Consider the following 27,921-nt stretch of genomic DNA (forward strand, 5'->3'; position numbering starts at 1 on the left):
TTCTGTTTCTTGTTTGATTTGAAAGATATATGTGTGGGAGAGGCTTATTATAATATACTGATTTATTTTACTTGAGACGAAATTAAGAAAACGCAACACAAGATTGAGGAAAATGTAATGTGATCGTTATTGCACTTATTTTTTTGTTTCTTGTTTGTGTTGTTGGAAGAGACTGCGGAAACAAAGCGAGGAGTTTCAGTTTTACTTCACACACACACACACACACACACACACACACACACACACACACACACACACACACACAAATATATAGATAGGCAACGCACGAGAGAAGAAAATGTAATGTGATCTCTCGTTAATATGATTTCGTTTTCTCTTTCTTGTTTAATATGAAAGGGAAACTGTTTTAATGACACTCTAAACATTATTATACTTTTTTTATTTGACGTGACTCTAAACATAATTACGTAGATGCTCGTGTTTTTTCCACTTCAGTTCCAGTTTCTTCCTTCCGTTTATTTCTTTCCCTCCTTGAGACAAATACTTGAGACGTGGTGGAGAGAGAAAAAAAAAAGGGGGGAAATGTTTCTTTGTATATAGTATTCGCTTCTTTTATATTACAAAGAAATTATAGAAAAGTCAATGCACAATAAAAGAAAATGTAATGTGATCAGATAATTCAATCCCGTTTTCTGTTTCATGTTTGATTTGGAAGATAAACTGCTGGACTGACTCGCAACATACCGATATTCGTTTTCAGGGCGCAGGCAAAAATCATGGAAAACGCAACGCACGATCAAAGAAAACGTAACGTGATCTTCGGTAATGCAATATCGTTTTCCCTTTCATGTTTGATTTGGAAGGCATACTGCTGGAAAAGACTCAAAACATACCGAGCTCCGTTTTTACTTTAGAGCAAAGAAATAATAAAATGCAAGACACGAAAGTAAAGTGATCCCATGCTAATGCAATCTCGTTTTCTATTTTTGTATTGTTTGACTTCCAAGGTGAACTGTTTTAGATTTGCAGGAATGAAGTTACAGAAAACGCAACACAAGATGGAAGAAAATGTAACGTAATCTTTAGTAATGCAATCTCGTTTTCTTTTCGATGTTTGATTTGAAAGGCAAACTTGTGGATATTACTCCCTCCTCCCTACCTCCTTCCCTCTTGTCCTCTCTTTCCAAACTCACCTTTTTACTTTCTTCCTTTCCTTCTTTCTTTATCTGCTGTGGTTCTCTCCCTAATTCACCCTATCCACTCTCCTTCACTCCCTCATTCCCTTACATTCTTTTCTTCCCTTTGTAATTCTTCATTCATTCCTTCTTTATCTCTTGTTCTTCCTTCATCTTCTGTCCTTCCTTCCTTAACTCACTCTTTCCTTTCTCTCCTCCATTCGCTTCTTTCCTTACCTTCTGTTCTTCCATCCCTAATTTATCCTTTTCCTTCTCCATTTCATCCTTCCCTCATTACTGTACTTACTTTACGTCTTTCCTTCCTCCCATGATTCAACCTTTCACTTTTCCTTCCTTCCCTCCTTCCTTCCTTCCTTCCTTTCTTCCTTCCCTTATTTGTCGTAGTACTTTCTTTACCTATTTCCTTCCCTTCCTTAATCCCTCCATTCCCCTCTCCTTCACTTTCATCTTCCCTTATCTGTTGTTCTTCCCCTAACTCCTTTTCCTTCCTCTCAATTTCACCCTTTCCCCTCCTCCTTCCGTTATCTGTTGTTCTTTCCTTATGAACTTTCCTTATCTCCCTTCCCCCTCTCCTTCATTTCCTCCTTTATGTATTTTACCTCCCTCACCTTCTTCCTTCCCTCCCTTCTTCCCCACTTCCCTCTTTTCCTCTTACTCCCTCTCCTTCAGTTTTTTCTTGTTTTCTTGATTTCTTTCACTTTTCTTCACTTTTCTTTGACCTCTCCTTTATCTATTCTACCTCTTCCTTAACCTCCTCCTATTCTTCCCTTTTTCCCCACTTCCCTGTCTTCCTCTTACTCCCTTTCCTTCATTTTTTTCTTGTTTTCTTGATTTCTTTCACTTTTCTTTGACCTCTCCTTTATCTATTCTACCTCTTCCTTAACCTCCTCCTATTCTTCCCTTCTTCCCGACTTCCCTCTCTTCGTCTTACTTCCTCTCCTTCAGCTTTTTGTTTCTTGTTTTCTTCATTTTTTCACTTTTCTTCATTTTCTTTCCCCTCTCCTTTATCTATTCTACCTCTTCCTTAACCTCCTCCCATTCTTCCCTTCTTCCCCACTTCCCTCTCTTCCTCTTACTTCCTCTTCTTCATTTTTTTCTTGTTTTCTTCAGTTTTCTTTCCCCTCTCCTTTATCTATTCTACCTCTTCCTTAACCTCCTCCCATTCTCCCTCTCTTCCCCACATCCCTCTCTTCCCTTCACTCTCTCACCTTCAGTTATCTTTAATATGACACCCCGGCAATACGGAGGTGAGGGAGGGGAGCCTTAAATAAAAATAGCGAGGGTTATTGCGCGACTAGTAAATATTACGCGTCATAACATAATATTGACGCCCCGGTGTTTATATTATCCTCGCCCCTCAGTAATTGTGGGATGTATTAATAAGTGTTGAAGTGTGTGTTTGTTGTTTGTTAATATTCACTCTATCTGATGTTTTTTTAGTTTTATATATGAGGAAGGAGGTTAGATGTTTGAGAAAAGAACTGGCTGAAAGAAATGAGAGGAATGAAGGATGGAAGGAATTGAGGAAGGGAGGAAAGAAAGCAGAAAGGAATGAAGGAAATTAGAGAGGAAGAAAGGGAGGAAAAATGTTGGGAGATACAGAGGAAACACGTAAGAATAAGGAAGGGATGAAAGAAGGCAGAAAAAAATTAAGGAGAGGAGAGAAAGGAAGAAAAGACAGAGGACAGCAAACGATAAAGGAATGAAGGAAGGAAGGAAGAAAGAAAGTGATGGAAGGGGATGAGGGTAAGAAAGGAATATGAATACGAAGATAGAAATGAAAAAACGGAGGAATAAAACAAAGGAAGGTAGGAAGAAAAAAGGAATTATATAAGAAAAAAAATGAAGAGGAAGCAATACAGGAAAGATTGAAAGGAAGATAAGAGAGAATGAAAGAAGGAAGAAATGAAGAATGGGAAAAATATGAAGATAGAAAAGGAAGGATGAAGGAAGGAAGGAGGGACAAACAAAAGGAAGGGAAAAAAATAGAGGACAAAAGGAAGGGAAGAAAAGAGAGGAAACAAGGAAATAGAAAAAGAAACATAACGAGAACGAAAGGGAAAGAAGAGAACGCTTTATAAATATTGACATAAATGGAGAAGAATGGAGAGAGAGAGAGAGAGAGAGAGAGAGAGAGAGAGCAAAGATAATCTCTCTCTCTCTCTCTCTCACACACACACACACACACACACAACACCTTGAGATTAATTCAACTTTATCGAATTTTCCTCTCAGATGAAGTTTTATTCTCCTCCACTTCTTCCTTCTCTTCCTCCTCCTCCTATTCCTCCTCCTCCTCCCCCTCCTCTTCCCTTGCTATTCTATAAAGGGGGAATGGAGGAAAAAAAGCGGAGTGTGAAGAGAAAGAGACAAGAAGGGAGCGAAAAAGGGGGAGGGAGGGAGGAAAAAAATAGATTGCGGAGAGAAAGAAAGGAGGAGGGGAGAGAAATAAAGAGTGCAGAGAGAAAGTGAGAGGAGGGAGAGAGAGAGAAAAAAATGATTGGAAGACGAGGAGGCTAAATGAAGGAAAGTTACTGAAAAATAATAAAAGTTTGCTTACTGGAAGAGGAGAAGGAAGAGGAGGAGGTGGAGGAGGAAGAGGAGGAGGAGGAGGGGGAGGAGGATAAGAAGTAAAAAGTGCAAATACATTAACATTACATCAATATTTCTACCTCCTTCTTTTCTCCCTCCTCCTCCTCCTCCTCTTCCTTCTTTTTCTTCCTATCTTCCTCTTTTTCTTTTTCCACTTTTAAAATAGTTACTCATATAATTTTCTTTCTCACATTATTCCTTTTTTTTCTCCTAATGCTCCACTACCTCCTCCTCCTCTTCCTCCTCTTCCTTCTTCTTCTTCCTATCTTCATCCTCTTTCTTTTTCCACTTTAAAAATAGTTACTTATATAATTTTCTTTTTTACATTATTCCTTTTTTTCTCCTAATGCTCCACTACCTCCTTATCCTCTTCCTCCTGCTCCTCCTCCTTCTCCTCCTCCTCCTGCTCTCCTTCTTTCCTTCGCTTTTCACCTTTTCATCTTTCTTCTTGGATTCTGATAAAATTTTGCGATCTTCCTTTCCCACACCTCCTCCACTTCCGCCTCCTCCTCCTCCTCTTCTTCTCATCCTCTTGCTCCTCCTCAGCTTCTTCCTTCATCTCCTTTTCTCTTTCTTCTTCCTCCTCTTCTTTCCTCTTGGTTTCTGATTCCGTTTTCTGATCGTATCCTTGGCGTCGTCCTCTTCGCCTCTTGAATCTACGTAATAAAGAGTGACAAGCCTCTTATTCCTCCTCCTCCTCCTTCTCCTCCTCCTCCTCCTCTTCCTCCTCCTCCTCACGCTTATTGGATAACAGAATGGTGATCGTGTCCGCAACAGACCGAGAAGATCCTATTGTCCTCCTCCTCCTCCTCCTCCACCTCCTCCTCCTCCTCATCATCATCATCATCTTCCTTCTCCTCCTCCTACTCCTCGTAACGTCTTCATCTCCCATCTTCGGCCTTCAGCCCTTCACTCACTCAAGTTCCTCCTCCTCCTCCTCCTCCTCCTCCTCCTTCTCCTACTCCTCCTCCTCCTCCTCCTCCTTATATTTTTTCCCCAGGTACAGATGTCACCTTCACCTGTGTTTCTAATTAACGCCCCAACAGGTAAGAGAAAAACACACCTGCTCGCGCGTGTCAACTTTGAGCAAGACACGACACAGGTAATTTGTGTGTTTGTTTAGGATTTAAGGGAGAGAGAGAGAGAGAGAGAGAGAGAGAGAGAGAGAGAGAGAGAGAGAGAATGATTGCCTTCCATATTCAAGCTATCAAGAATACTTTATTGTACCTCATCTCTCTCTCTCTCTCTCTCTCCATTTTTCGCTCCGTCGCGCCGCCTGCCTCTCGGTTACCACTTCGAACTTTTTTTTTTACTTTTTTCCCCGCGGGTTTAAAGGATTTTCTTGGGGCATATTTTCTGATATTTTTCTACGACCCATTTTGTGAACGACTTGTGGTTATTCATGTGTTTAGAACGACCCTCTTTCTTACAACTACTACTGCTGCCGATGTTGCTACTACTACTACTACTCTACTACTATTACTACTGCTACTACTACTGCTATTACTACTACTACTGCTACTATGACTACTACTACTACTACTACTACTATTTTTCTTTTTCTTCTTTTCATTCTCTTCTTTTTCTTTTTTTCTTTTTCTTCGTCTTCTTTTTCTTCTTCTTCTTCTTCTTCTCCTTCTTCTTCTCCTTTGTTTTCTTCTTCGTCTTTTTTTTTTTTTACAGCCAAGGAGACAGCTCAAGAGCGCAAAGAAAAAAAACAAACAAAAAAAAAAGGCCCGCTACTCACTGCTCCCGAACAGAGGTTAAAGAAGTGTCCAAAATCAGAGGTCAATTTCGGGAGGAGAGGTGTCCTGATACCCTCCTCTTGAAAGAGTTCAAGTCGTAGGCAGGAGGAAATACAGATGAAGGAAGATTGTTCCAGAGTTTACCAGCGTGAGGGATGAAAGAGTGAAGATGCTGGTTAACTCTTGCATAAGGGGTTTGGACAGTATAGGGATGAGCATGAGTAGAAAGTCGTGTGCAGCGGGGCCGCGGGAGGAGGGGAGGCATGCAGTTAGCAAGTTCAGAAGAGCAGTGAGCATGAAAATATCGATAGAAGATAGAAAGAGAGGCAACATGGCGGCGGAGTTTGAGAGGTAGAAGACTATCAGTATGAGGAGAGCTGATGAGACGAAGAGCCTTTGATTCCACTCTGTCAAGGAGAGCTGTGTGAGTGGACCCCCCCCACCACATGAGATGCGTACTCCATACGAGGGCGGACAAGGCCCCTGTATATGGACAGCAACTGTGCAGGGGAGAAGAACTGGCGGAGACGGTACAGAACGCCCAGCCTCGAGGAAGCTGATTTAGTAAGAGATGAGATATGAAGTTTCCAGTTGAGAGTTTGAGTTAAGGATAGACCGAGGATGTTTAGTTTTGAGGAAGGCGATAGCTGGGTGTTGTCAAAGAATAGGGGATACTTGTTTGGAAGATTGTGTCGAGTGGATAGGTGGAGAAACTGTGTTTTTGAGGCGTTGAAGGACACCAGGTTCCTCTTGCCCCAATCGGAAATAATAGTAAGGTCTGCGGCTAAGCGTTCTGTTGCATCCAGCCTTGAATCGTTAAGTTCCTGTAGGGTGGGTCTTCTATTAAAAGAAGTTGAGTAATGCAGAGTGGAATCATCGGCGTAGGAATGGATAGGACAGTTCGTTTTGGAAAGAAGATCATAAATGAACAACAGAAAGAGAGTGGGAGATATGACAGAACCCTATGGGACACCACTGTTAATAGGTTTAGGGGAAGAACAGTGACCGTCTACCACAGCAGAAATAGAACGGTCAGAAAGGAAACTGGAGATAAAGGTACAGAGAGAAGAATAGAAACCGTAGGAGGGTAGTTTGGAAAGCAAAGATTTGTGCCAGACCCTATCAAAAGCTTTTGATATGTCCAGCGCAATAGCAAAGGTTTCACCGAAACGGCTAAGAGAGGATGACCAAGAGTCAGTTAGGAAGGCAAGGAGATCACCAAGAGAACGCCCCTTGCGGAACCCATACTGGAGATCAGATAGAAGGTCAGAAGTGGAAAGGTGCTTCTGAATCTTCCGGTTAAGGATTGATTCAAAAGCTTTAGATAGACAAGAAAGTAAAGCTATAGGACGGTAGTTTGAGAGATTGGAACGGTCACCCTTCTTAGGTACAGGCTGTATGAAGGCATACTTTCAGCAGGAAGGGAAGGTAGATGTTGACAGGCAGAGGCGAAAGAGTTTGACCAGGCAGGGTGACAGCACGGAGGCACAGTTTTTAAGGACAATAGGAGGCACTCCGTCAGGTCCATAAGCCTTCTGAGGATTGAGGCCAGAGAGGGCATAGAAAACATAATTTTGAAGAATCTTTATAACAGGCATAAAAGAGTCAGAGGGGGGATGAGTAGGAGGAATATGCCCAGAATCGTCCAGAGTGGAGTTTTTAGAAAAAGTCTGAGAGAAGAGTTCAGCCTTAGAGACAGATGAGACGGCAGTGTTGCCGTCAGGACTGAGGAGTGGAGGGAAAGATGAAGAAGTGAAGTTGGAGGAGATGTTTTTGGCTAGATGCCAGAAGTCACGGGAAGAGTTAGAGAAAGCAAGGTTTTGGCATTTTCTATTAATGAAAGAGTTTTTAGTTAGTCGGAGAATAGATTTGGCACGATTCCGGTCTACTCTTTTTCCTTTTCTTTATCATCTTCTCTTTCTACTACTACTACTACTACTACTACTACTACTACTACTACTACTACTACTACTACTACTATTACTATTACTACTACTACTACTACTACTATCACTACTGCCTCTCTTACCCTTTCTTCTCCCTCCATCCCTCCCTCCACCAATAACCGCAATGACAGCTTCTCCACCAGGTCTCCTTCACCAATTCTCCTCCTTTCCATCTCTTTGTCTCCTCCTCCACTCCCTCCACTCGCTGCCACTCACTTGACACCTCCACACCTCCACTCCACTCCTCCTCCTCCTCCTCCTACAACTACTACCTCTTTGACACATATCACGTCATCCACTTAAGTAGGATCATGTGGATTGGTTTCTTGATATGCTTCACCATTCTCACTTCTACTACTACTACTACTACTACGACTACGATTACATAACACCTATCCATCTATCTACCTTTCCTTCCTGTATCTTCCACCAACACAAGCCTAATCACCCCACCCTCTCTTCCTTCCCTCCCCCTTCTCTTCTCCTCTCTTTCCTCCACTTTTTTATTCCCCAATGCTGCTGTTGATACTACTACTACTACTACTACTACTACTACTACTACTACTACTATTACTACTACATAACACCATCCATCTACCTTCCTTCCTTCCTTCCTTAAACCACTACCACCAGCCTCCTCTTCCCACCCTCCCTCCTTCTGTTCCCCTTCTTTCCTTTTCTCCCTCCCTCTCCACCCCCCCCCCCCAGCGACTAAATAATGCACGGCCGATGTAAAATTCATGTATTCCGGCGAGGCGGTGTTTGGGCCGGGCGATAAATGGCCCATCTCGGTTCTACGTGTTTTTTTTTTTTTTCCCTCCTATTTTTTTCCTCCCTCCCCCCGTTCTAGTTTCTTTCCTCCAGTTATTTATTTCCTTTCCCTCCTGGAGACAAATACTTGAGGTGAGAGAGTAGGAAAAAAAAGAGAGGTGAGTGTTTTTGTTTCTCTCTCTCTCTCTCTCTCTCTCTCTCTCTCTCTCTCTCTCTCTCTCTCTCTCTCTCTCTCTCTCTCTCTCTCTCTCACTGATCGAATGTTTTAAAATACTTAATGGTTTCACGAATGTAGACAGATCAACATTGTTTATGATCGATGACACTTTGCGCACGAGAAACAATGGCGTAAAACTCAGATGTAGACAAGTAAATTCAGACTGCACCAAATTTTTCTTCACCAACGTTGTAGTGCGAGAATGGAATAAGCTTCCACCATCAGTGGTCCAGTGTAACACGATTGACTCCTTCAAAAATAAGCTCGACCGTCACTTCCTTCAACTTAATATCAACTAGAGTAGAAATGCAACGTTTTGGAGTCTTCTGATTAATGTAAAATCACTTAGGTTTAAGGACAGACCACCAAGTCTGGACCATGGGGTCTATGTGGTCTGATTTTCTATGTAAATCTATATATCTCTCTCTCTCTCTCTCTCTCTCTCTCTCTCTCTCTCTCTCTCTCTCTCTCTCTCTCTCCGTGACCTGCCCCGATTTGTCTTAACATGCGTAGGCCGCTTAAGGTTGAGAGAGAGAGAAAGAGAGAGAGAGCGAATGAGAAAGGCATGAGTGTTTCAAGGACGTGGAAAGAGTTGATTGAAGGAGGAGGAGGAGGAGGAGATGATATTCCCGCCACAAAGAAGCGCCCATAAGCCTCATTTTTCTTCCGTCACAACATAACAAACTTGTAAAGGTAAACAGGACACTTATGTACACACACTCTCTCTCTCTCTCTCTCTCTCTCTCTCTCTCTCTCTCTCTCTCTCTCTCTCTCTCTCTCTCTCTCTCTCTCTCTCTCTCTCTCTCTCTAAATTCTTTCCTCTTTCCTTTTTCCTTACTTTCTTCCTTCCCTTTTTCTCCCCTCTCTCCTTTGCTTTCTCTACCTCCCTATCTCTTTCATTCCTTCTTCCTTTTTCTTCTTTACTTCCTTTCCATCCTTTCCTCCTTTCTTCCCTCTTTTCTTCATTATTTCCTCCCCTCCTCCTTCCTTCCTCCTTTCTTATTCATTCTTTCTCCTTCGTTCACTCCACTTTTCCCAACCTCATTTCTTCCTTCTTTTCCTCCTCCTCCTCCTCCTCCTCTGTGCATCCTTGGCCCTCTTCCTTTTATTTCCTCTTCTTAAGGTTTTTCTTTCATCTTCTTTTTTTCCTGCTCTTTCCTCTCCAATTATTTCTTCTCCCAGCATCCAACCTCCCTTCCTTACCCCCTTTTTCTCTTCCCTTTCATCTTCTCTCCTCCCTTCCCCACCTATCTCTTCTCTCTTCTTCATCCTCCTCTCTCTTCATTTTCTTCTTCTACTCGCTTTCTATCTTCCTTTTTCTTTTCTTCCTCCACTAACTCTCCCTCTTTCCCCCCTATCTCTTCTCCTCTATTTCTTCTCTATCCCTCTTCCTTTTCCTCCTGCATCATTGATTATTATGTGTTCTTTGCTTCCTTTCCCATATCACCCTTCTCTTTCCCTCCACTTCTATCAATGTTTATTTTCTTATTTCTCTTCTTCCTCTTTCTCCTTCCTCTACCTTTCCCATTACATCTTTAACTCCCTCCTTTCCCTCCTCTATCTTTCTCTCCTCCTTCCCCTCCTCTTCTCCTTACACATTTACCTCTTCCTTCCTTTCCTTCATTCCTCCCTTCACTCCCTCTGTTCATTCCACTCCTCCATTCCTCTTTCCTTCCCATATACTTACCTCTTTCCTCCCTTTCTTCATTTCTTCCACTCATTCCTTCCTTCCTTCATTCCTCCCTTTCCCCTCTCCTTCTTCCTATCCTTTCTCTCCTCCGTTCTCTCCCCCCCTCCATTCCTACCACTCCTGCCTCCCCCTCCCCACCCTCCACCACTAAGCCGCTGCCGCCTACACCAAGTTAAATATTTGTGGTAAATAATCCAGAATAAATTTGTCTCCCTTTTTAATCAAGGAAGAAAACGGAACGAGGCTTAGAAGTTTGTTTTTTGTGTGTTTGTTTAGTCGAGGTTAGATGACTCTCTCTCTCTCTCTCTCTCTCTCTCTCTCTCTCTCTCTCTCTCTCTCTCTCTCTCTCTCTCTCTCTCTCTCTCTCTCTCTCTCTCTCTCTCTCTCTCCTTCATCTTCTTTCCCTGTATTATACCTCCTCCTCTTTCTCGTTTAATCTCTCTTCCTTCCTTTTCCTTTTTTTCTCTTCCTTTTTAACCTCCCATCGCCCAAGTTTCTCTCTCTCTCTCTCTCTCTCTCTCTCTCTCTCTCTCTCTCTCTCTCTCTCTCTCTCTCTCTCTCTCTCTCTCTCTCTCTCTCTTTTCCAAGCTTTCTCTCCTTCCTTCGTATTTTTCTTCCTGCTTCTTCATTCCCCTCGTCTTCTCCTCCTTCTCCTTTCCCCCCCTCGCCCCATCTCCTCCTCCTCCTCCTCCTCCCTTCCCCACTTCTTCCATTTCCAGCTCGTATCTCAATGGAAGACGATCTGCATGGGCGATTCTTAAAGAGAAGGGAAGGGGCAAAAGGGGAGGGAAGAGGAGAAGGGAGAGGGGGAAAGGAAAGAAAGAGAATGGGGGGATAAAGGAAAGAGTGCGGGGAAGAAGGAGGGAAGGAGGATAGAAGAACAGAAGAGTTGGACATAGAAGGATAGAATAGGAGAGTAGGGTGGAAGGAGGGGAAGGAGGAGGGAGGGGGAAAGGTGAAGGGGAGAGTGAAAGGGAGGAAGAGGGAAGGATAGAATGATAAAATAGAAAGAAGGATATAAGATAGAAGACAGAAGGATGGAAGGATAAATAGAAAGGAAAATGGAGGAAAGGGGAAAATAGAGATAGGGGAGGTAAGGGAAGGAGTGAGGGGAAGGAGCAGGAGGCGTGAGGGGAATGAGAAAGAGGTAATAAGAGGAGGAAGGTAGAGAAGAAGGAAAAAAATAAAGGAGAGGAGAGGAGGAAAATGGGAGGAAAGTGATTGAGGAAACCAAAGGAATGAAGGACGAAAAAGTAGAAGGCAGAAAAATGTCGAGGAAAAAAGATAGGAGGAGGAGGAGGAGGAGGAGGAGGAGGAGGAGGAGGAGGAGGAGGAGAGAGGTAAAGTTTGGAGTATTTGGAAGAGAAAACTCAAGAGGGAAAAGCTACGAAGGAAGGATTTGGAGAACGGAGAGAAAACAAAAATAAAAAAAGAACAGAATCAAGGAAACAAAAGAAAAAACAAAGGACAACAGCGAAGAACGATGACGAATTGAAGAAGAAGAAGAAAAAAAAAGAAAAAGAAGAAGAAGTAGAAGAAGAAGAAGAAAAAGAAGATCCAGAAGAAGGAAAATATGATCAGAATAAGAGGAAGAAGAAAAATAAGAAGCAGAAGAAAAAAGAAAAATAAGAAGAACGACTACGAATTGAAGAGGTAAAAGAAGAAAAAGAAGAAGAAGAAGAAAAAGTAAAAGAAGAAAAAGAAGAAGAATACGAAGAAGAGGAAAAAGAAGAATATAAAGTCGAGATTGGCTGAGGGGAAGACAACCTTTAAGTCACGTGACGCTATTACCTGCAGGAGAGGAGAAAGAGGAGGAGGAGGAGGAGGAGGAGGAGGAGGAGGAGGAGGAGGCTTCGACTGGACTCTGGAGGAAATTTTGCGTTGGAGTAGGAAGCGTGAGTTGGGTGAGGAAGGAAGAAACAGAGAGGAGGAGAGAAGGAAAACAGGAAGATGGGAAGGAAGGCATGGAGAGGAGGAAGAAGGCAAAGAGAAGAAGAGGAAAGGTGGAAGATAGAAAGGAAGTCAAGGAGGAGAAGAAGAAAGGAGAAAGATAGAAAGAAAGGCAAGCAGGAGAGGAAGAAGAAAGGGGAGGAAGAAATGAGAGGAATGACGGGAAGAAAAAGAGAAAAAAATAAAGATAGGAAGGATGGAAAGACGGAAAGAAAGAAAAATAAGAAAAAGGAAGAAAGTAATGAGAAAGGGGAGGAAAGGAGGATGAGATAAACTATAGAAGAGAGGAATCTGGGAAATAAGGAAGGAAGAGAGAAAGGAAAGAAAAGGAGAAGCAATAAAAAAGGAAGAAAATAAGGAAAGGAAGGATGGAGGAAAAGGAAGAAAGAACAGAATTAAGGAGGAAAGAGCAAAAATTAAAACAGGAAAGGAAATAAAGTGAAGATAATAGGAGGAGGAGGAGGAGGAGGAGGAGGAGGAGGGGGAGGAGGAGGCCTATATTCTTCCTTTTGCCTCCAGGTGTGTGTATTCAGCTCCTCACACACACTCACACACACACACACACACACACACACACACACACACACACACACACACACACACACACACATGCACACACATGCACAAAGTTAGTCTGTGCATCGTAAGCTTAAACTTCCCTTCTCTCTCTCTCTCTCTCTCTCTCTCTCTCTCTCTCTCTCTCTCTCTCTCTCTCTCTCTCTCTCTCTCTCTCTCTCTCTCCCCCCTCTCTTTGCCTTCTCCATTCACTCGTTCTTCCTTACTAAATTCTTTCCCCTCTTCCTCCTCCTCCTCCTCCCCTTCTTCTTCTTTATTTCCTCCGCTTCCTCCCTCCTTCCCTCCTTCATTCTATTTCCTGTTCACGCTCCAATTAATATTAACTTGCATTGTCCTCTTTTTCCTCCCTCCTTCCTTCCTTCCTTCCTTCCTTCCTTCCTTTCAGCCTTCCCTTCTTCCTTCTTTGTTCCTTCCTTCCTGCTATCCTTATTTTTTTCCATCTTTTTTTTTTTTTACAATAAAGGAGGCAGCTCAAGGGCACAAAAAAAACGAAACAATAATAAAAACAGCCCGCTACTCGCTGCTCCTAAAAAAGAATCCAATGAGGTGGCCGAAAGAGGGGTCAATTCCGGGAGGAGAGGTGTCCCGACACCCTCCTCTTGAAAGAGTTCAAGTCGTAGGCAGGAGGAAATACAGATGAAGGAAGATTGTTCCAGAGTTTACCAGCGTGAGGGATGAAAGAGTGAAGATGCTGGTTAACTCTTGCATAAGGGGTTTGGACAGTATAAGGATGAGCATGAGTAGAAAGTCGTGTGCAGCGGGGCCGCGGGAGGGGGGGAGGCATGCAGTTAGCAAGTTCAGAAGAGCAGTCAGCGTGGAAATATCAATAGAAGATAGAAAGAGAGGCAGCATCGCGACGGAATTTAAGAGGTAGAAGACTATCAGTAGGAGGAGGAGAGCTGATGAGACGAAGAGCCTTAGACTCCACTCTGTCCAGAAGAGCTGTGTGAGTGGAGCCTCCCCACACGTGAGATGCATACTCCATACGAGGGCGGACAAGACCCCTGTATATGGATAGCAACTGCGCGGGGGAGAAGAACTTTCTTTTTTTCTTTCTTTATTTTTATTTCCGTACTTCCTTGTTTATTCCTTCTTTTCTTCCCTCATTTTTTCCCTTTAATCTTTTTCTTCTATCATATTCACTTTCTTTGCTTCTTCCCTTCTTCTCTTTCTTTATTTCTCAAGTTTCTCCAATCTTCTCTGTTTCCTACATTGTTAACTTTCCATCTTTTTTCTTTCTTCTGTTCTTCCTTTCCCCCCTTTCTTCTTCCCTTCTTTCTCTCTTATTCTTCATCTTTATAGTTTTAATTTCGTCTTTCCCATTTAGTTAGTTTATTTTACCTCCCTATCATTTTCTACACCTGTTCAATATTTTTTTCTTCTCTTCCTTCCTCTTTTCTTTTCTTCTCTCCTTTCTTTTCCACTACCATCACATCATTCCCACCTTGCCTTTATCTCTTTCCATTCTATTCTTCCTTCATTCCTTCCTTTCCTTTTTTCCTTCCTTTCTCCCTCTTCTTTCATCCTTCCCTCCTTTCGTCAACTTCAAACTTCGTCACATCCTTTACTTTCCTTCTTTATTTTTTGTTTCCTCGGCTTCACACTTCAAGCCCTTCCTTTTCTCTTTTTTTATATATATATTTTTTCCTTTAACCTCTCCACATTTCTTTCTTCCTTCCTTCCTGTCTTTCTTTTTTCCTTTACTCCCCTCCTTTTCTTTTTCTTTCCTCTTTTCTTTTTGTCTCAACCTTACACTTCAAATTCCTCCCCTTGCTTCCTTTCTTTTCTAAATCTGATCTCTGTTTTTTCTTCTTTCCTCCCTTCCTTTCATTGCCCCTCCTTACATTCTATTCTTCCTTCCTTCCTGCCTTTCCTTTCTTCTTCCTTTCCTCCCCTCTTTTCTTCCCTTTCTTCTTTCCTTCACTCCCATGCTCACACCTCTTCACATTCCATCCATACCACCACACACTCTCTCCCCATCCTCTCCCCCTCCCCCACCCTCCCCCCATTTTCCCCTTCCCCAAATAGTCAGGGTGCCATCTGGATCCGTGCCAACTATCTTCCCCTCCCCTTCTCTACCTCCTCCTCCTCCTCCTCCTCCTCCTCCTCCTCCTCCTCCTCCTCTCATCTTCCCTCCCTCTCTTTCCCCCAAATTGCAGGTCACTAGAGACACGTGACAGTGCCTTGTGTGTGTGTGTGTGTGTGTGTGTGTGTGTGTGTGTGTGTGTGTGTGACTAACTGATTGATTCCCTCGTTTCCTAATTTACAGACTGAGTTAACGAGGGAGAGACTGACTAGTGAATTGACTGACTGACTGACTGACTGATTTCTTGCTTTTTACGGACTAATTGACTGACTGATTTTTTTGTTGTCTTATTTACTGAGTGAGTGAGTGACTGGATGACTGACTGGTTTCCTCTTTTTTATTTACCGACTGAGTGACTGACTGACCAACTGACTGACTGGCTGACTGACTAATTTTCTTGCTCTTATATTCAACGACTTCCTTACTGATTGACTGGACGACGGACTAAATGACTGACATGCCTACTTACTTATAAACCTACTGACTGACTGACTGAATAATGAATGAATGAATGAGTGAGCGAATGAGTAAATGAATGCGTACACTTTTTTCTTTTCTCTCTTTCATTCTACCTCCCTCCCTCCATCTCTCCCTCCCTCATCCCTCCACAATCTCTCCCCTCCTCCCTCCCTCCCTCATTCCAGTGTCCTTCTATTCACCCACGAAGAAAAAAAAAAAAAGAGAAAGGAGACGAATAAAAGAAACCTAACCCCAAAAAAGAGGAAATTAGAGAAGAAAGAGGAAAACAAAGAGGAAAAGAGAAAAAATGCTTCAGAGAGAGAGAGAGAGAGAGAGAGAGAGAGAGAGCGGAAAAGAATGTAAATAAGATGTGAATGAGACTCGAAAATGAGGAATGAATAAATGAAACGAGAGCAGGAGAGAGAGAGAGAGAGAGAGAGAGAGAGAGAGAGAGAGAGAAAGAAAAGGTGGCCCCCTCAATGCACAAAGGCAGTAATTAGAGAGAGGGAGGGAAGGGGAGCGAAGGACTCTCTCTCACTCTCTCACTCTCACCAACAAAGTCTCAAAAACTATTTCTCTGTCAACGTGAAGGAGAAAATCACAGAAAATTAGCTTCATTGTGGACCTCTCTCTCTCTCTCTCTCTCTCTCTTTCTCTCTTGGTTCGTCTGTCAGGCTTCATCTCTTCATTTTTTTCTGATTCCTAAACGATTTCTCTCTCTCTCTCTCTCTCTCTCTCTCTCTCTCTCTCTCTCTCTCTCTCTCTCTCTCTCTCTCTCTCTCTCTCTCTCTCTCATATGGGTTTACCGGCTGAAAAAAAATCAAAACTGCAATGTGAGGAGAAAAAAAAAAATAGAAAAGACGAGGAAAAAATGAAAATGAAGAAATATCATGAAGCGTAAAATAGAGGAATCAAGGAAACAAGAATAATTGCCGACACACACCATTTCTACTACTACCGCTGCCACTGCCGCTGCCATCACACAATTACCTTACCTGCTGTGGATGTCGCAGGGTGATAAATAAGAAAGAGAGCAGCATACAAGGCAACACAAAAAAGTAAAAACAAAACTAAAACTAAATAAATAAAAAAAGTAAAATCAGCCTAACAGCTTTGGTAAGGCTTACATCATTAAAAAGGCACAGACTCCACAAAAAAATGCGAAAAAAACGAAGCCAAACAACTCAAAAATAAACTCTTCAGCCCAAAAAATAACAATAAAAAACCTCGTCTCCCAAAAATAGCTACACCAACAAAATATTTCGAAAAAATCACAAAAAAATAAAAAGCTCTAAAAATCGCAAAAAAATACCACAGGAAAAGACTTCATAAAAATACATCTGGCCCCTCAACACACCCGAGCCGGCACTGACCTTGCTCTGTGCGGGCCGACTATGTGGTCATGGGCGGAGGAGGCGGTGAGGGCGTTGTCGGTGAGCTCCCCCGTGGACACCCCCAGCGGCTTGTTGCATTCACCTGGGGGAGAGGAGGCTGGGTACTGATGTGTGAATAGGGGGAGGGTGGGACGTGTTTGTGTAAGGGGGGATGTACAGGTGTGTGGGGGGGTGAGGGAACGGAGGTGTGTTTGGGGGTGACAGATGTGGGAGGTGGAAGTGAGTGGGGGTGGGGAGGGACAGATGTATGTGTGTGTGTGTGTGTGTGTGTGTGTGTGTGTGTGTGTGTGTGTGTGTGTGTGTGTGTGTAATAATAATAATAATAATAATAATGATAATAATGATAATAATGATAATAATAATAATAATAATGATAATGATAATAATAATAATAATAATAATAATAATAATAATAATAATAATAATAATAATAATAATAATAATAATAATAATAATAATAATAATAATATACGGTATATTAAGGAAAATGAAGCTCGAGAGCTGAAAATATACATATTATATTATATAGGGAGATCATTAAAATTACAAACTTAAAATTAACTAAAATTAATTAAATGTGTGTGTGTGTGTGTGTGTGTGTGTGTGTGTGTGTGTGTGTGTGTGTGTGTGTGTGTGTGTGTGTGCACCCAAACACACACACACACGAGATAACCTCAGACTCATGTGTAGCAACCTCCCCCCGAAAAAATAAAAATCCTGTCTTAAAATCTTTGTGTGTGTTATGTACGAGCCAACACACACACACACACACACACACACACACACAGTCGACGCCCCGCCAATTAGCCCAACGAAGCCTTTTGTCGCGGCCTTTTACTGACGCTTTTAATCCTCCAGTACGCTGCTTTGTGCCCCTGATTATACCCGGCCATTATTACCTGGCCATTATTACCTGGGGTCTTAATTGCTCCCTTTGTCTGGCGTCTGTGAAAGGGAAATAGCAGACCCAACACAGAGACAGATGGACAGACGGACAGAGACACACAAGACATATCCACACAAACAAACACATACAAGCCAACATACGAGAGATAGACAAACATACAGACACATAAGACATGGACACACATACTTACAGACAGACACAAACAGACGAAAATACAAACACACAAAGGGACAAACAGGACACAGACATACAGATCTAAACACATGACACACACACACACACACACACACACACACACACACACACACACACACACACAACATTAACATAAAGATAGACAGACATACACACAGACATACAGGAAGTCATAGGAAACACAGACATATATACAGATCGACAGACAGAAAGACTTACAGGAATGACAAGACATACAAATACTGACAGACACACAGACGGATTTTAAATACTCACCCAGCCAGAGAGATGCACAGCCCGTCACCAGAATCATCACCAGCACCACCAGCAGCGGAGAGAGCAGCACCAGTGGCTTTCCCATGGTGCTGAGTAGTGCTGAGCGGTGCTGAAAATCCTCCTTCACACGAACCTACGCACGCACACACCACGCTACGCAACTTCCAACACCACCATCACTCTCACGCTCACTCCTCCTCCTCCTCCTCCTCCTCCTCTTCCCCCTCCTCCTCCCTCCTCTCAGTTTCTCATCACTCGTCAGCACTCGTCTCTGCCCTCAGCACCGCACGCACCTCCACGTTACGCTCATGTTAGCATTTCGCAGTCATGGTGGTGGTGGTGGTGGTGGTGATGAAGGGTGGTGGTGGTGGTGGTGGTGATGAAGGGCGGTGGTGGTGGTGGTGGTGATGAAGGGCGGTGGTGGTGGTGGTGGTGATGAAGGGCGGTGGTGGTGGTGGTGGTGGTGAGGCTTTGTGTTGTGGTTGTCAAGGTGATGATGATGTCAATTGTCCTCTAGTACTCTCTCTCTCTCTCTCTCTCTCTCTCTCTCTCTCTCTCTCTCTCTCTCTCTCTCTCTCTCTCTCTCTCTCTCTCTCTCTCTCTGGCGACGCCCCGGGATCTGTAAACAAGAAAAAACATGTCTTAGTAAAGGGAAGATGGATATTAATCGACACACACACACACACACACACACACACACACACACACACACACACACACACACACGATACAAAAAGAACAATATTAATAGACACACACACACACACACACACACACACACACACACACACACACACACACACACACGATACAAAACGAACAATAACAAACACAAAAGGAGGAGAAATTCGAAAACTAAAAAGAAACAAGAAAATAAAAAGGAGGAGGACGAGGAGGAAGAGGAGAAGGAGGAGGAGGAGGAGGAGGAAAAGATACAAACAATAAGCACGAACAAGCTTTAAAATCCAAACAAACAAACAAACAGGCTGGAGGAAAAAGCAATTATCTTGAAGTGTGTGTCTGTCGCATGCCTTCCTCTTGCTTTCACGATATCCTCCTTCTCCTCCTCCTCCTCCTTCTCCTGATCTTCCTCCTTCTCCTCTTCCTCTGCCTACTCCTCATTCTTCCTTCTTTTTCCCGTTTGATTTCGCCACCCCCCCCCTCCTCCTCCTCCTTCTCCTCCTCCTCCACCTCTTTACCTGAGACATAATGGACAAACAAGAGATTCGAGAAAGGGCACAATGAGAGTGAGAGTGAGTGCCAGAGATTAAGGAGAGAGAGAGAGAGAGAGAGAGAGAGAGAGAAATTAGGCATAAAACTCAATTTCCTTCCAATTTAACCTTTTTTCCTCTCTTTCCTTTCTTCCTTTCTTCTCTTCCATTTATTTCCCTCATCCATACTTTCTCTTGCCCTCTTTCCCTTCCTCACTCAATTTTCCTCCCCTTCTTTCACTACATTTCTTTTCCTACCTCTTTTCCTCGTCCTTATCGTTTTCACTCTACATTTCTTTCCTTCCCTTCCTACCCTCCCTAATTCCTTATCTCTCACTTCTATTATCCTCTTTCCCTTTCCTTCCTACGCTCTTCCCATTCCTTACCTTCCGTATTCATATATTCTCCTTCATTTCCTTTCATTTATTCCCTTAGGTCATAGCTCATTCCCTCTTCTATCCCCAGTTTCTCTTCTCCCTCTCTCTTTACCTAACCTTACCTCTCCCACCCATCTCTCTTCTCTCCCTTTCAACCGTCATTCACTCCCACAACGCCTGCCTCCTCTCCTCTGTTGTTTCCTCCCTCTCCCTCTATCTCCCCACCTCCCCTTTCCCTTCTTCCATTCCCTTACCTCTCCCCTTTTATCCCCTTTCTTTTTCTTTCAACCTTCAGTCGCTTTCATTATTCCTGTCTCCTTCCTTCTCCCCTTCCCTACCCTTTCCCTCCTCTATCTCCCCACCTCCTTTATCCTCTCCCCCATTCCCTTACCTCTCCCCTTTATCCACTTTCCCTTTCTTTCAACTCTCATTCACTCTCATTATTCCTGTTTCCTTCCTTCTCCCCTTTCCTACCCTCTCCCTCCTCTCTCTCCCCACCTTCCCTTTCCCCTCTCCCATTCCCTTACCTCTCCCCTTTATCCACTTTCCCTTTCTTTCAACTCTCATTCACTCTCACTTTTCCTGTCTCCTTCCTTCTCCCCTTTCCTACCCTTTCCCTCCTCTATCTCCCCACCTCCCTTATTCTCTCTCCCATTCCCTTACCTCTCCCCTTTTATACCCTTGTCCCTTTCTTTCAACCTTCATTCACTCTCACTTTTCCTGTCTCCTTCCTTCTCCCCTTTCCTGCCCTTTCTCTCCTCTAACCCCCCACCTCCCCTTCCCTTCTCTTTCTAACCTTACATCTCCTATACATTCATCCTCTGTCCTATCATCTCAATTAATTCATCCACTTTCACTATTCATGTCTCCTTCATTCTCCCAATCTCTCCCCTTCTCTTACCCACTCCCTCTCCCTCTCCCATCCGTCCCCCTTCCCCTCTCCCTGCCTCTTCCTCCCTCCCTGAATCCAGTATCAGCTAATCAGGTCTCAAGTGGGCCGACGTTTGGGACTTGTCGTGTTATCCGGATCTTGTCAGCGCCAGCAAGACGGAACTTACGGGAGGAGGAGGAGGAGGAGGAGGAGGGAGAGAAATAATGTCGAGAAGCGTGGAATAGAATAAGAAAGAAAGAAACGAATAAAATAACTTACAAAGGCCACAAGTGAGAGCTATGAGTAGGAGGAAGAGGAGGAAGAGAAGGAAGAGGAAGAGGAGGAAGAGAAGTAGATGGTGGAGGAGGAACAGGAGGCAGAGAGAGAGGTAATGATGAGAAGCGAGAAACAGAATTAGAGAAAATAAAGAAACTATAAAAATAAGTTGGGAAGACCACAAGTGAAGGGGGACTAGGAGGAGGAGGAGGAGGAGGAGGAGGGAAAGAGATAACAAGGAGAAAAAAGTACCGGAAGGATGAGTTTCAGGAGGAGGAGGAGGAGGAGGGAGGAGGAGGAGGAGGAGGAGGAAAACAAGGATAATGAACTAAACGAGAGGAAAATAAAAGAACAAACGAGCCCACCGAGATTCCAAACAGTAAAAGTTATCCCACTAAAACACACACACACACACACACACACACACACACACACGGGTGATACAGTATTCATAGAGACACACAGGTAAACATGTAATCGAGACACACATAAACAAACAGACAAACACACGCATTCACGTTTCTCTAATCTCGTTCCGCGTTGAAAGATAAAAAATAAATAAAAACGAAAGTGAAACAAACATAAACATTAAATTCAGGAAGCACTACACGTTTCTCTCTCTCTCTCTCTCTCTCTCTCTCTCTCTCTCTCTCTCTCTCTCTCTCTCTCTCTCTCTCTCTCTTTCCCGCCTTACTTCCTTCCTTCACTCCTGCCTTTCATCACTCTTTTTTGCTCTCTCTAATTCCACTCCATTCAGCCGCTCTCTCTCTCTCTCTCTCTCTCTCTCTCTCTCTCTCTCTCTCTCTCTCTCTCTCTCTCTCTCTCTCTCTCTCTCTCTCCAATGCCCCTGTAGCAGAGTATAGTGCAAATGCACATTGCCTCAGAAGAAGAAAGATTTTAATATCTAACATTTGTAAACATGCCTCTGTACGGCGAACTCTTCGTGTACCCCAAAAGTGTCTTCAGCTCAGGGGAGCAGCGAGTGGCCCAGACCAGGGCGGCGGAGGCGCGGAGGGAGCGTGAGCTGTCCCGCCGCTGGGCCGCCAGGCGGAGGGATGCGGGGCTCCTCAAGCAGAAGAACGAGCCGCTGGTGGTGTTGGTGGACAGGAGCACACAGACGGAGGAAAGAATCCTCCTGCAGGTGACTGATAAGGCCACACAGACTGAGGCTGAGCTCGTCTGGGACGATGTCGACAACTTGCGGCCTGTCGCCACGGAGGACGGTCCCCACCAGCCACTGCAGCAGCCACAGGTGACAAACAGTCGTCCAGGCCTACTGCTGCCCCGCCCCAGCGGACCTCACCCGCTGTGGCAGCGGGACTCCTTCACCAACTACCTACGACGTTCATTTGATCTTATTCGTTTTCACGACTACGCCACAAAGCGCCGCCTCGCCGCCAGAGCAGGGCAGGACGCGCAGCGCCACCAGCAACTGTTGCTGACTGAATACGACAGGCTGCGGCAGCAGGAGGCCCAGCGTGGCAGCCTGGACCTCCGGACACGTACAACGCAGATGGTTCGCGGCGCCCTGCACGCCGTGCCCCTAGTGTGCAGCGCGTTGTTCCCCGCCGGACGAGCCGCGCAGGAGTGGGCCGCGGACTGTGCGGCCCTGCTGCCCCGAAGCGACATGGCGGAGTAAACACCTGAACCGACACTTCCACCGGTCGCTGTGAGCACCGAGTGATGAAATCCTCCTCGGCGTCAGTAATCATAGAAGGGTCTCTAACGTGGCCGCCCTCACACACGCGCTGTGTCTGTTTCTATTGCATTCATTCATCATTTAGTTGTCATTATCGTTTCTCCTAAAAGTTATTCTGATTATAATTATATATGATGAATTTGCTAATCAGTTTTTGAGATATTCTGGCAACAGTAGACACAGACAAGCAGACAGACGGACTGAGGAATAAATAATAATTTATCTTTATTTTTGCTTCATTAATATAAGAAAATAACGGATGTCTTTGACGACAGTAAGACAGAAAACAACGAAAGCAAAATGCTCTTCATCGCCAGTAGCGCGGCGGGTGGTAAAAATGAGGCGCGGCGCTGAGAGGAAGAACAGAAGGTGCGGATGTTGGGACGATGTGTTGGTGAGTAGTGGGAGGGAGAGGAAGAAGAAGGATTAGCTACTTCTGCAGGAAGGTTGTTCCAACGACTAATGACTCGTTTTGAAAAGAGTGTCGGTCTGTGCTGCATCACGTCGCTTCCATCGACGGCCATCTATTTTTAGTTCTCGGGTTATCATCATCATTATCACCGTCATGAACATCAAATCTTTGTGTAATAAAACAGGCGTAGAGGCGGGAAACTGAGTGATTCTCTCTCTCTCTCTCTCTCTCTCTCTCTCTCTCTCTCTCGATAAATTCTTATTTCGCCTCGGTTTTTAATAGTAATTCTAGCGATACTGCTGCTGTTCCTAACACTATTGAAAATCCCAGTCATTTGCTCCCTGACTTTGAAATCAGTACAGATGAGGTTCTCAAAGCGCTGCAGTAACTTAAATCTAACAAGAGTCCAGGACCTGATAAAGTATATCCAAAATTACTTAAAGAAATATCAACAGAGATACTCAGACGTTCAACAATGCTGTTTAACATGTCTTTGCACCATGGTATCGTTCCTAGTGATTGGAAAATGGCTATCGTAACACCCATTTTAAGAAAAAGGCGACCGAAAATTACCGGATAATTACAGGCCAATCAGCTTAACTTCAATTATTGGTAAATTATTTGAGACAATTATTCGAGATAAAGTAGTTAACTACCTAGAGTGTAATTCGCTAATCCTGGACTCCCAACATGGTTTCCGTAACAACAGATCTTTTTTGTCGAATCTATTAACATTCTATAACGAGCTTTTTGCAGTCTATGATGTTTCTAAATCACTTGATGTTATTTATTTGGACTTCCAGAAGGCGTTTGATAAAGTTCCACTCTACAAGTTGCTTCATAAGATCAAGGAAATAAGTATTGGGGGTAAGCTTCACGAATGGATCAATCACTGGCTAAGCAATAGAAAGCAAAGAGTTGTAATAAACGGAGTGACCTCTGAGTGGATGCCAGTCACTAGTGGTGTTCCCCAAGGCTCAGTCCTGGGACCCGTTCTCTTCGTCATTTACATCAACGACATTGACCTTGGTCTCAATAATATCATTACTAAATTTGCGGACGACACGAAAATCGGCAATGCGGTACTTACGGAATGTGACAGGCGGAGCCTACAAGAAGATTTGCGTAAAATATCAGATTGGTCAGTAAAATGGGAAATGCCTTTTAATATAAACAAGTGCCAGATTCTGCAGGTTGGATCTAGAAATATAAAGAAGGACTATGAAATGTGCGGCGTTAAAATTAAAAGCGTTCACTCGGTCAAAGATCTTGGCGTCACAGTCGCGTCTAACCTCAAGTTTTCCCAGCAGTGCAACGAGTCCGTTAAAAAAGCAAACAGGATGATGGGTTTGATTAAGAGAAAATTTTCATTCAAGAATAAAGATGTTATACTACCTTTGTATAATAGTTTCGTCAGACCTCATTTGGAGTATGCCGTGCAGTTTTGGTCTCCCCACCATGCGAAAGACATTGCTAAATTAGAAGGTGTTCAGCGTAGAGCAACCAAGATGATTCCTTCATTACGAAACAAACCCTACGAGGAAAGGCTGTCACATCTAAACCTGTTTTCTCTTGAAAAACGCCGCCTAAGAAGAAAACTGATCGAGTGCTGTAAAATACTTAACGGTTTCACCAACGTGGATCCGACCAAGCTGTTTGTGATGGATGATTCGACGCGAACGAGAAATAATGGCGCTAAACTCAAATGTAGACAAGTTCATTCAGATTGCACAAAATTATTCTTCACTAATGCTGTCGTTCGAGATTGGAACAGATTACCACCATCAGTGGTACAGTGTAACTCGATTGCATCGTTTAAGAATAATCTTGACCGCTATCTCCTCCATTTCAATGTTCACTAGGTCAGTTTTAACGCCATGGTGGCCGCATAACAACTGTCACTTAGGTATAGGAGAGGCCACCAAGTTTGAGCCTTAGGGCCTGTGTGGACTGGTTATCAATGTAATTCTATGTAATTCTCTCTCTCTCTCTCTCTCTCTCTCTCTCTCTCTCTCTCTCTCTCTCTCTCTCTCTCTCTTGCTTTCCCGCCTTCCTTCCTTCCTTCCTTCCTGCCTTTCATCCCTCTTTTTTGCTCTCACTACTTCCACTCCATTCCGCCGCTCTCTCTCTCTCTCTCTCTCTCTCTCTCTCTCTCTCTCTCTCTCTCTCTCTCTCTCTCTCTCTCTCTCTCTCCAATGCCCCTGTAGCAGAATATAGTGCAAATGCACATTGCCTCAGAAGAAGAAAGATTTTAATATCTAACATTTGTAAACATGCCTCTGTACGGCGAACTCTTCGTGTACCCCAAAAGTGTCTTCAGCTCAGGGGAGCAGCGAGTGGCCCAGACCAGGGCGGCGGAGGCGCGGAGGGAGCGTGAGCTGTCCCGCCGCTGGGCCGCCAGGCGGAGGGATGCGGGGCTCCTCAAGCAGAAGAACGAGCCGCTGGTGGTGTTGGTGGACAGGAGCACACAGACGGAGGAAAGAATCCTCCTGCAGGTGACTGATAAGGCCACACAGACTGAGGCTGAGCTCGTCTGGGACGATGTCGACAACTTGCGGCCTGTCGCCACGGAGGACGGTCCCCACCAGCCACTGCAGCAGCCACAGGTGACAAACAGTCGTCCAGGCCTACTGCTGCCCCGCCCCAGCGGACCTCACCCGCTGTGGCAGCGGGACTCCTTCACCAACTACCTACGACGTTCATTTGATCTTATTCGTTTTCACGACTACGCCACAAAGCGCCGCCTCGCCGCCAGAGCAGGGCAGGACGCGCAGCGCCACCAGCAACTGTTGCTGACTGAATACGACAGGCTGCGGCAGCAGGAGGCCCAGCGTGGCAGCCTGGACCTCCGGACACGTACAACGCAGATGGTTCGCGGCGCCCTGCACGCCGTGCCCCTAGTGTGCAGCGCGTTGTTCCCCGCCGGACGAGCCGCGCAGGAGTGGGCCGCGGACTGTGCGGCCCTGCTGCCCCGAAGCGACATGGCGGAGTAAACACCTGAACCCACACTTCCACCGGTCGCTGTGAGCACCGAGTGATGAAATCCTCCTCGGCGTCAGTAATCATAGAAGGGTCTCTAACATGGCCGCCCTCACACACGCGCTGTGTCTGTTTCTATTGCATTCATCGTTTAGTTGTCATTATCGTTTCTCCTAAAAGTTATTCTGATTATAATTATATATGATGAATTTGCTAATCAGTTTTTGAGATATTCTGGCAACAGTAGACACAGACAAGCGGACAGACGGACTGAGGAATAAATAATAATTTATCTTTATTTTTGCTTCATTAATATAAGAAAATAACGGATGTCTTTGACGACAGTAAGACAGAAAACAACGAAAGCAAAATGCTCTTCATCGCCAGTAGCGCGGCGGGTGGTAAAAATGAGGCGCGGCGCTGAGAGGAAGAACAGAAGGTGCGGATGTTGGGACGATGTGTTGGTGAGTAGTGGGAGGGAGAGGAAGAAGAAGGATTAGCTACTTCTGCAGGAAGGTTGTTCCAACGACTAATGACTCGTTTTGAAAAGAGTGTCGGTCTGTGCTGCATCACGTCGCTTCCATCGACGGCCATCTATTTTTAGTTCTCGGGTTATCATCATCATTATCACCGTCTCTCTCTCTCTCTCTCTCTCTCTCTTGCTTTCCTGCCTTCCTTCCTTCCTTCCTTCCTTCCTGCCTTTCATCCCTCTTTTTTGCTCTCACTACTTCCACTCCATTCCGCCGCTCTCTCTCTCTCTCTCTCTCTCTCTCTCTCTCTCTCTCTCTCTCTCTCTCTCTCCTGAACCCGACACTCCTTCCTCTTCCTCTCACTCTACATTCCACTCCCATCTCCTCCTCCTCCTCCTCCTCCTTTAAGTACCTGAACAAGTTCAGCAATGTTGATCACTCCAAACTCTTCACCCTACAAACTAACCCGCGAACAAGAAACAACGGTAAAACGATTCAAGCAAAGCGATGCTTTACGGATATCGGAAGGAGTTAGTTTTTGAACAGAGTCGTCCGCCACTGGAACAGCCTTCCTGGAGGAGTGGTTAGTGCGGAAACAATCAACTCCTTTAAAAAATCACATTGACCGTCACTTTGCTGCGTCGGGAGTGAACTGAACCTATCCACGAGTACGTACAGAAGTGCTTCAATCCTTTCCGTAAGCCACTCCTGTGGCTGACGGATTGATTTAATCACTGAAAGCAGGCAGCCTCGCAATGAGTTAATAGGCTTTCTGCTGACTGCTCGTCCATGTTTCCATGTGTCCATGTTTCCTCCTTCTCCACCTCCTCCTCCTCTCCCCTCCTCTCACTTGGCTCACTGGGTTCTGGTAAACACTCTCACTTTCAGGTGTGCTAAATGATGCATGTGGCTCACCCGAGTTCGTGGCGCGCGCGCACACACACACACACACACACACACACACACACACACACACACACACACACACACACACACACACACACACACACACACACACACACAAAGAGGATCAGAACACGTGACCAAAGATAATAAAAATAACCCGCAGCTTTGAACGTGTATGTGTGTGTGTGTGTGTGTGTGTGTGCGCGCGCATCATTACGTACTAGCATCGCGTCCTCAGGTGTGTGGGAGTTAATTAAGGTGTTTGATTCACTGATACTATTAATTAGGGTCTCAGTCTCCCCTCGAATCACGGAGACGTTAATTAAGACGTAATGTGATACTAATTACGAAGAACTAATCAACTTTACCGTTAAAATCCCAAGTAATAGGTTGAGGTATTAGTACATGACACAAAGAGGAGGAGGAGAAGGAGGAAAGAGGTAACAAGGGGAAAAAAGTACCGGAGGGATGAGTTTCAGGAAGAGGAGGTGGAGGAGGAGGAAGAGGGGTGGAGGAGGGAGGTAGGGGAGGAGGATAAAGGAGAGGTAGAGGGTAGGGAGAGGTATGAGGGAGGCAAAATGGAGAGGAAGAAGGAAGTGATGGGGAGAAGTGGAAGAAACGACACACGGAGACAGGTAAAGGGGTAGGAGCGGGGGAGAATATAGGAAAAGAGAGGCGAAGAAGGGAGATGAATGAAAGGGAGAAGAAAGGGAGGGGAAAGGGGTAGGGGCGGGAGAGAATATAGGAAAAGAAAAAGGA

General features: G+C 44.5%; 1 protein-coding gene across 3 annotated transcripts in view; it reads right to left on the bottom strand.

Annotated features, from left to right (window-relative positions):
• The window catches only part of LOC127006616 (discoidin domain-containing receptor 2-like), a 390,501-nt gene that overhangs the window by 146,902 nt on the left and 215,678 nt on the right, over positions 1 to 27,921 (bottom strand). For all 3 annotated transcript variants that reach the window (XM_050876726.1, XM_050876725.1, XM_050876724.1), the window contains exons 4-5: positions 17,962 to 18,580; positions 16,563 to 16,665 (exon numbers count right to left, since the gene is read on the bottom strand). In XM_050876726.1, the coding sequence (XP_050732683.1) occupies positions 16,563 to 16,665; positions 17,962 to 18,046 (188 nt within the window). In that variant the 5' untranslated portion in view covers positions 18,047 to 18,580. The remainder of the gene's footprint in view (positions 1 to 16,562; positions 16,666 to 17,961; positions 18,581 to 27,921) is intronic.

Source organism: Eriocheir sinensis, chromosome 33, assembly GCF_024679095.1.
Source record: "Eriocheir sinensis breed Jianghai 21 chromosome 33, ASM2467909v1, whole genome shotgun sequence".
Classification (NCBI taxonomy): Eukaryota; Metazoa; Arthropoda; class Malacostraca; order Decapoda; family Varunidae; genus Eriocheir; species Eriocheir sinensis.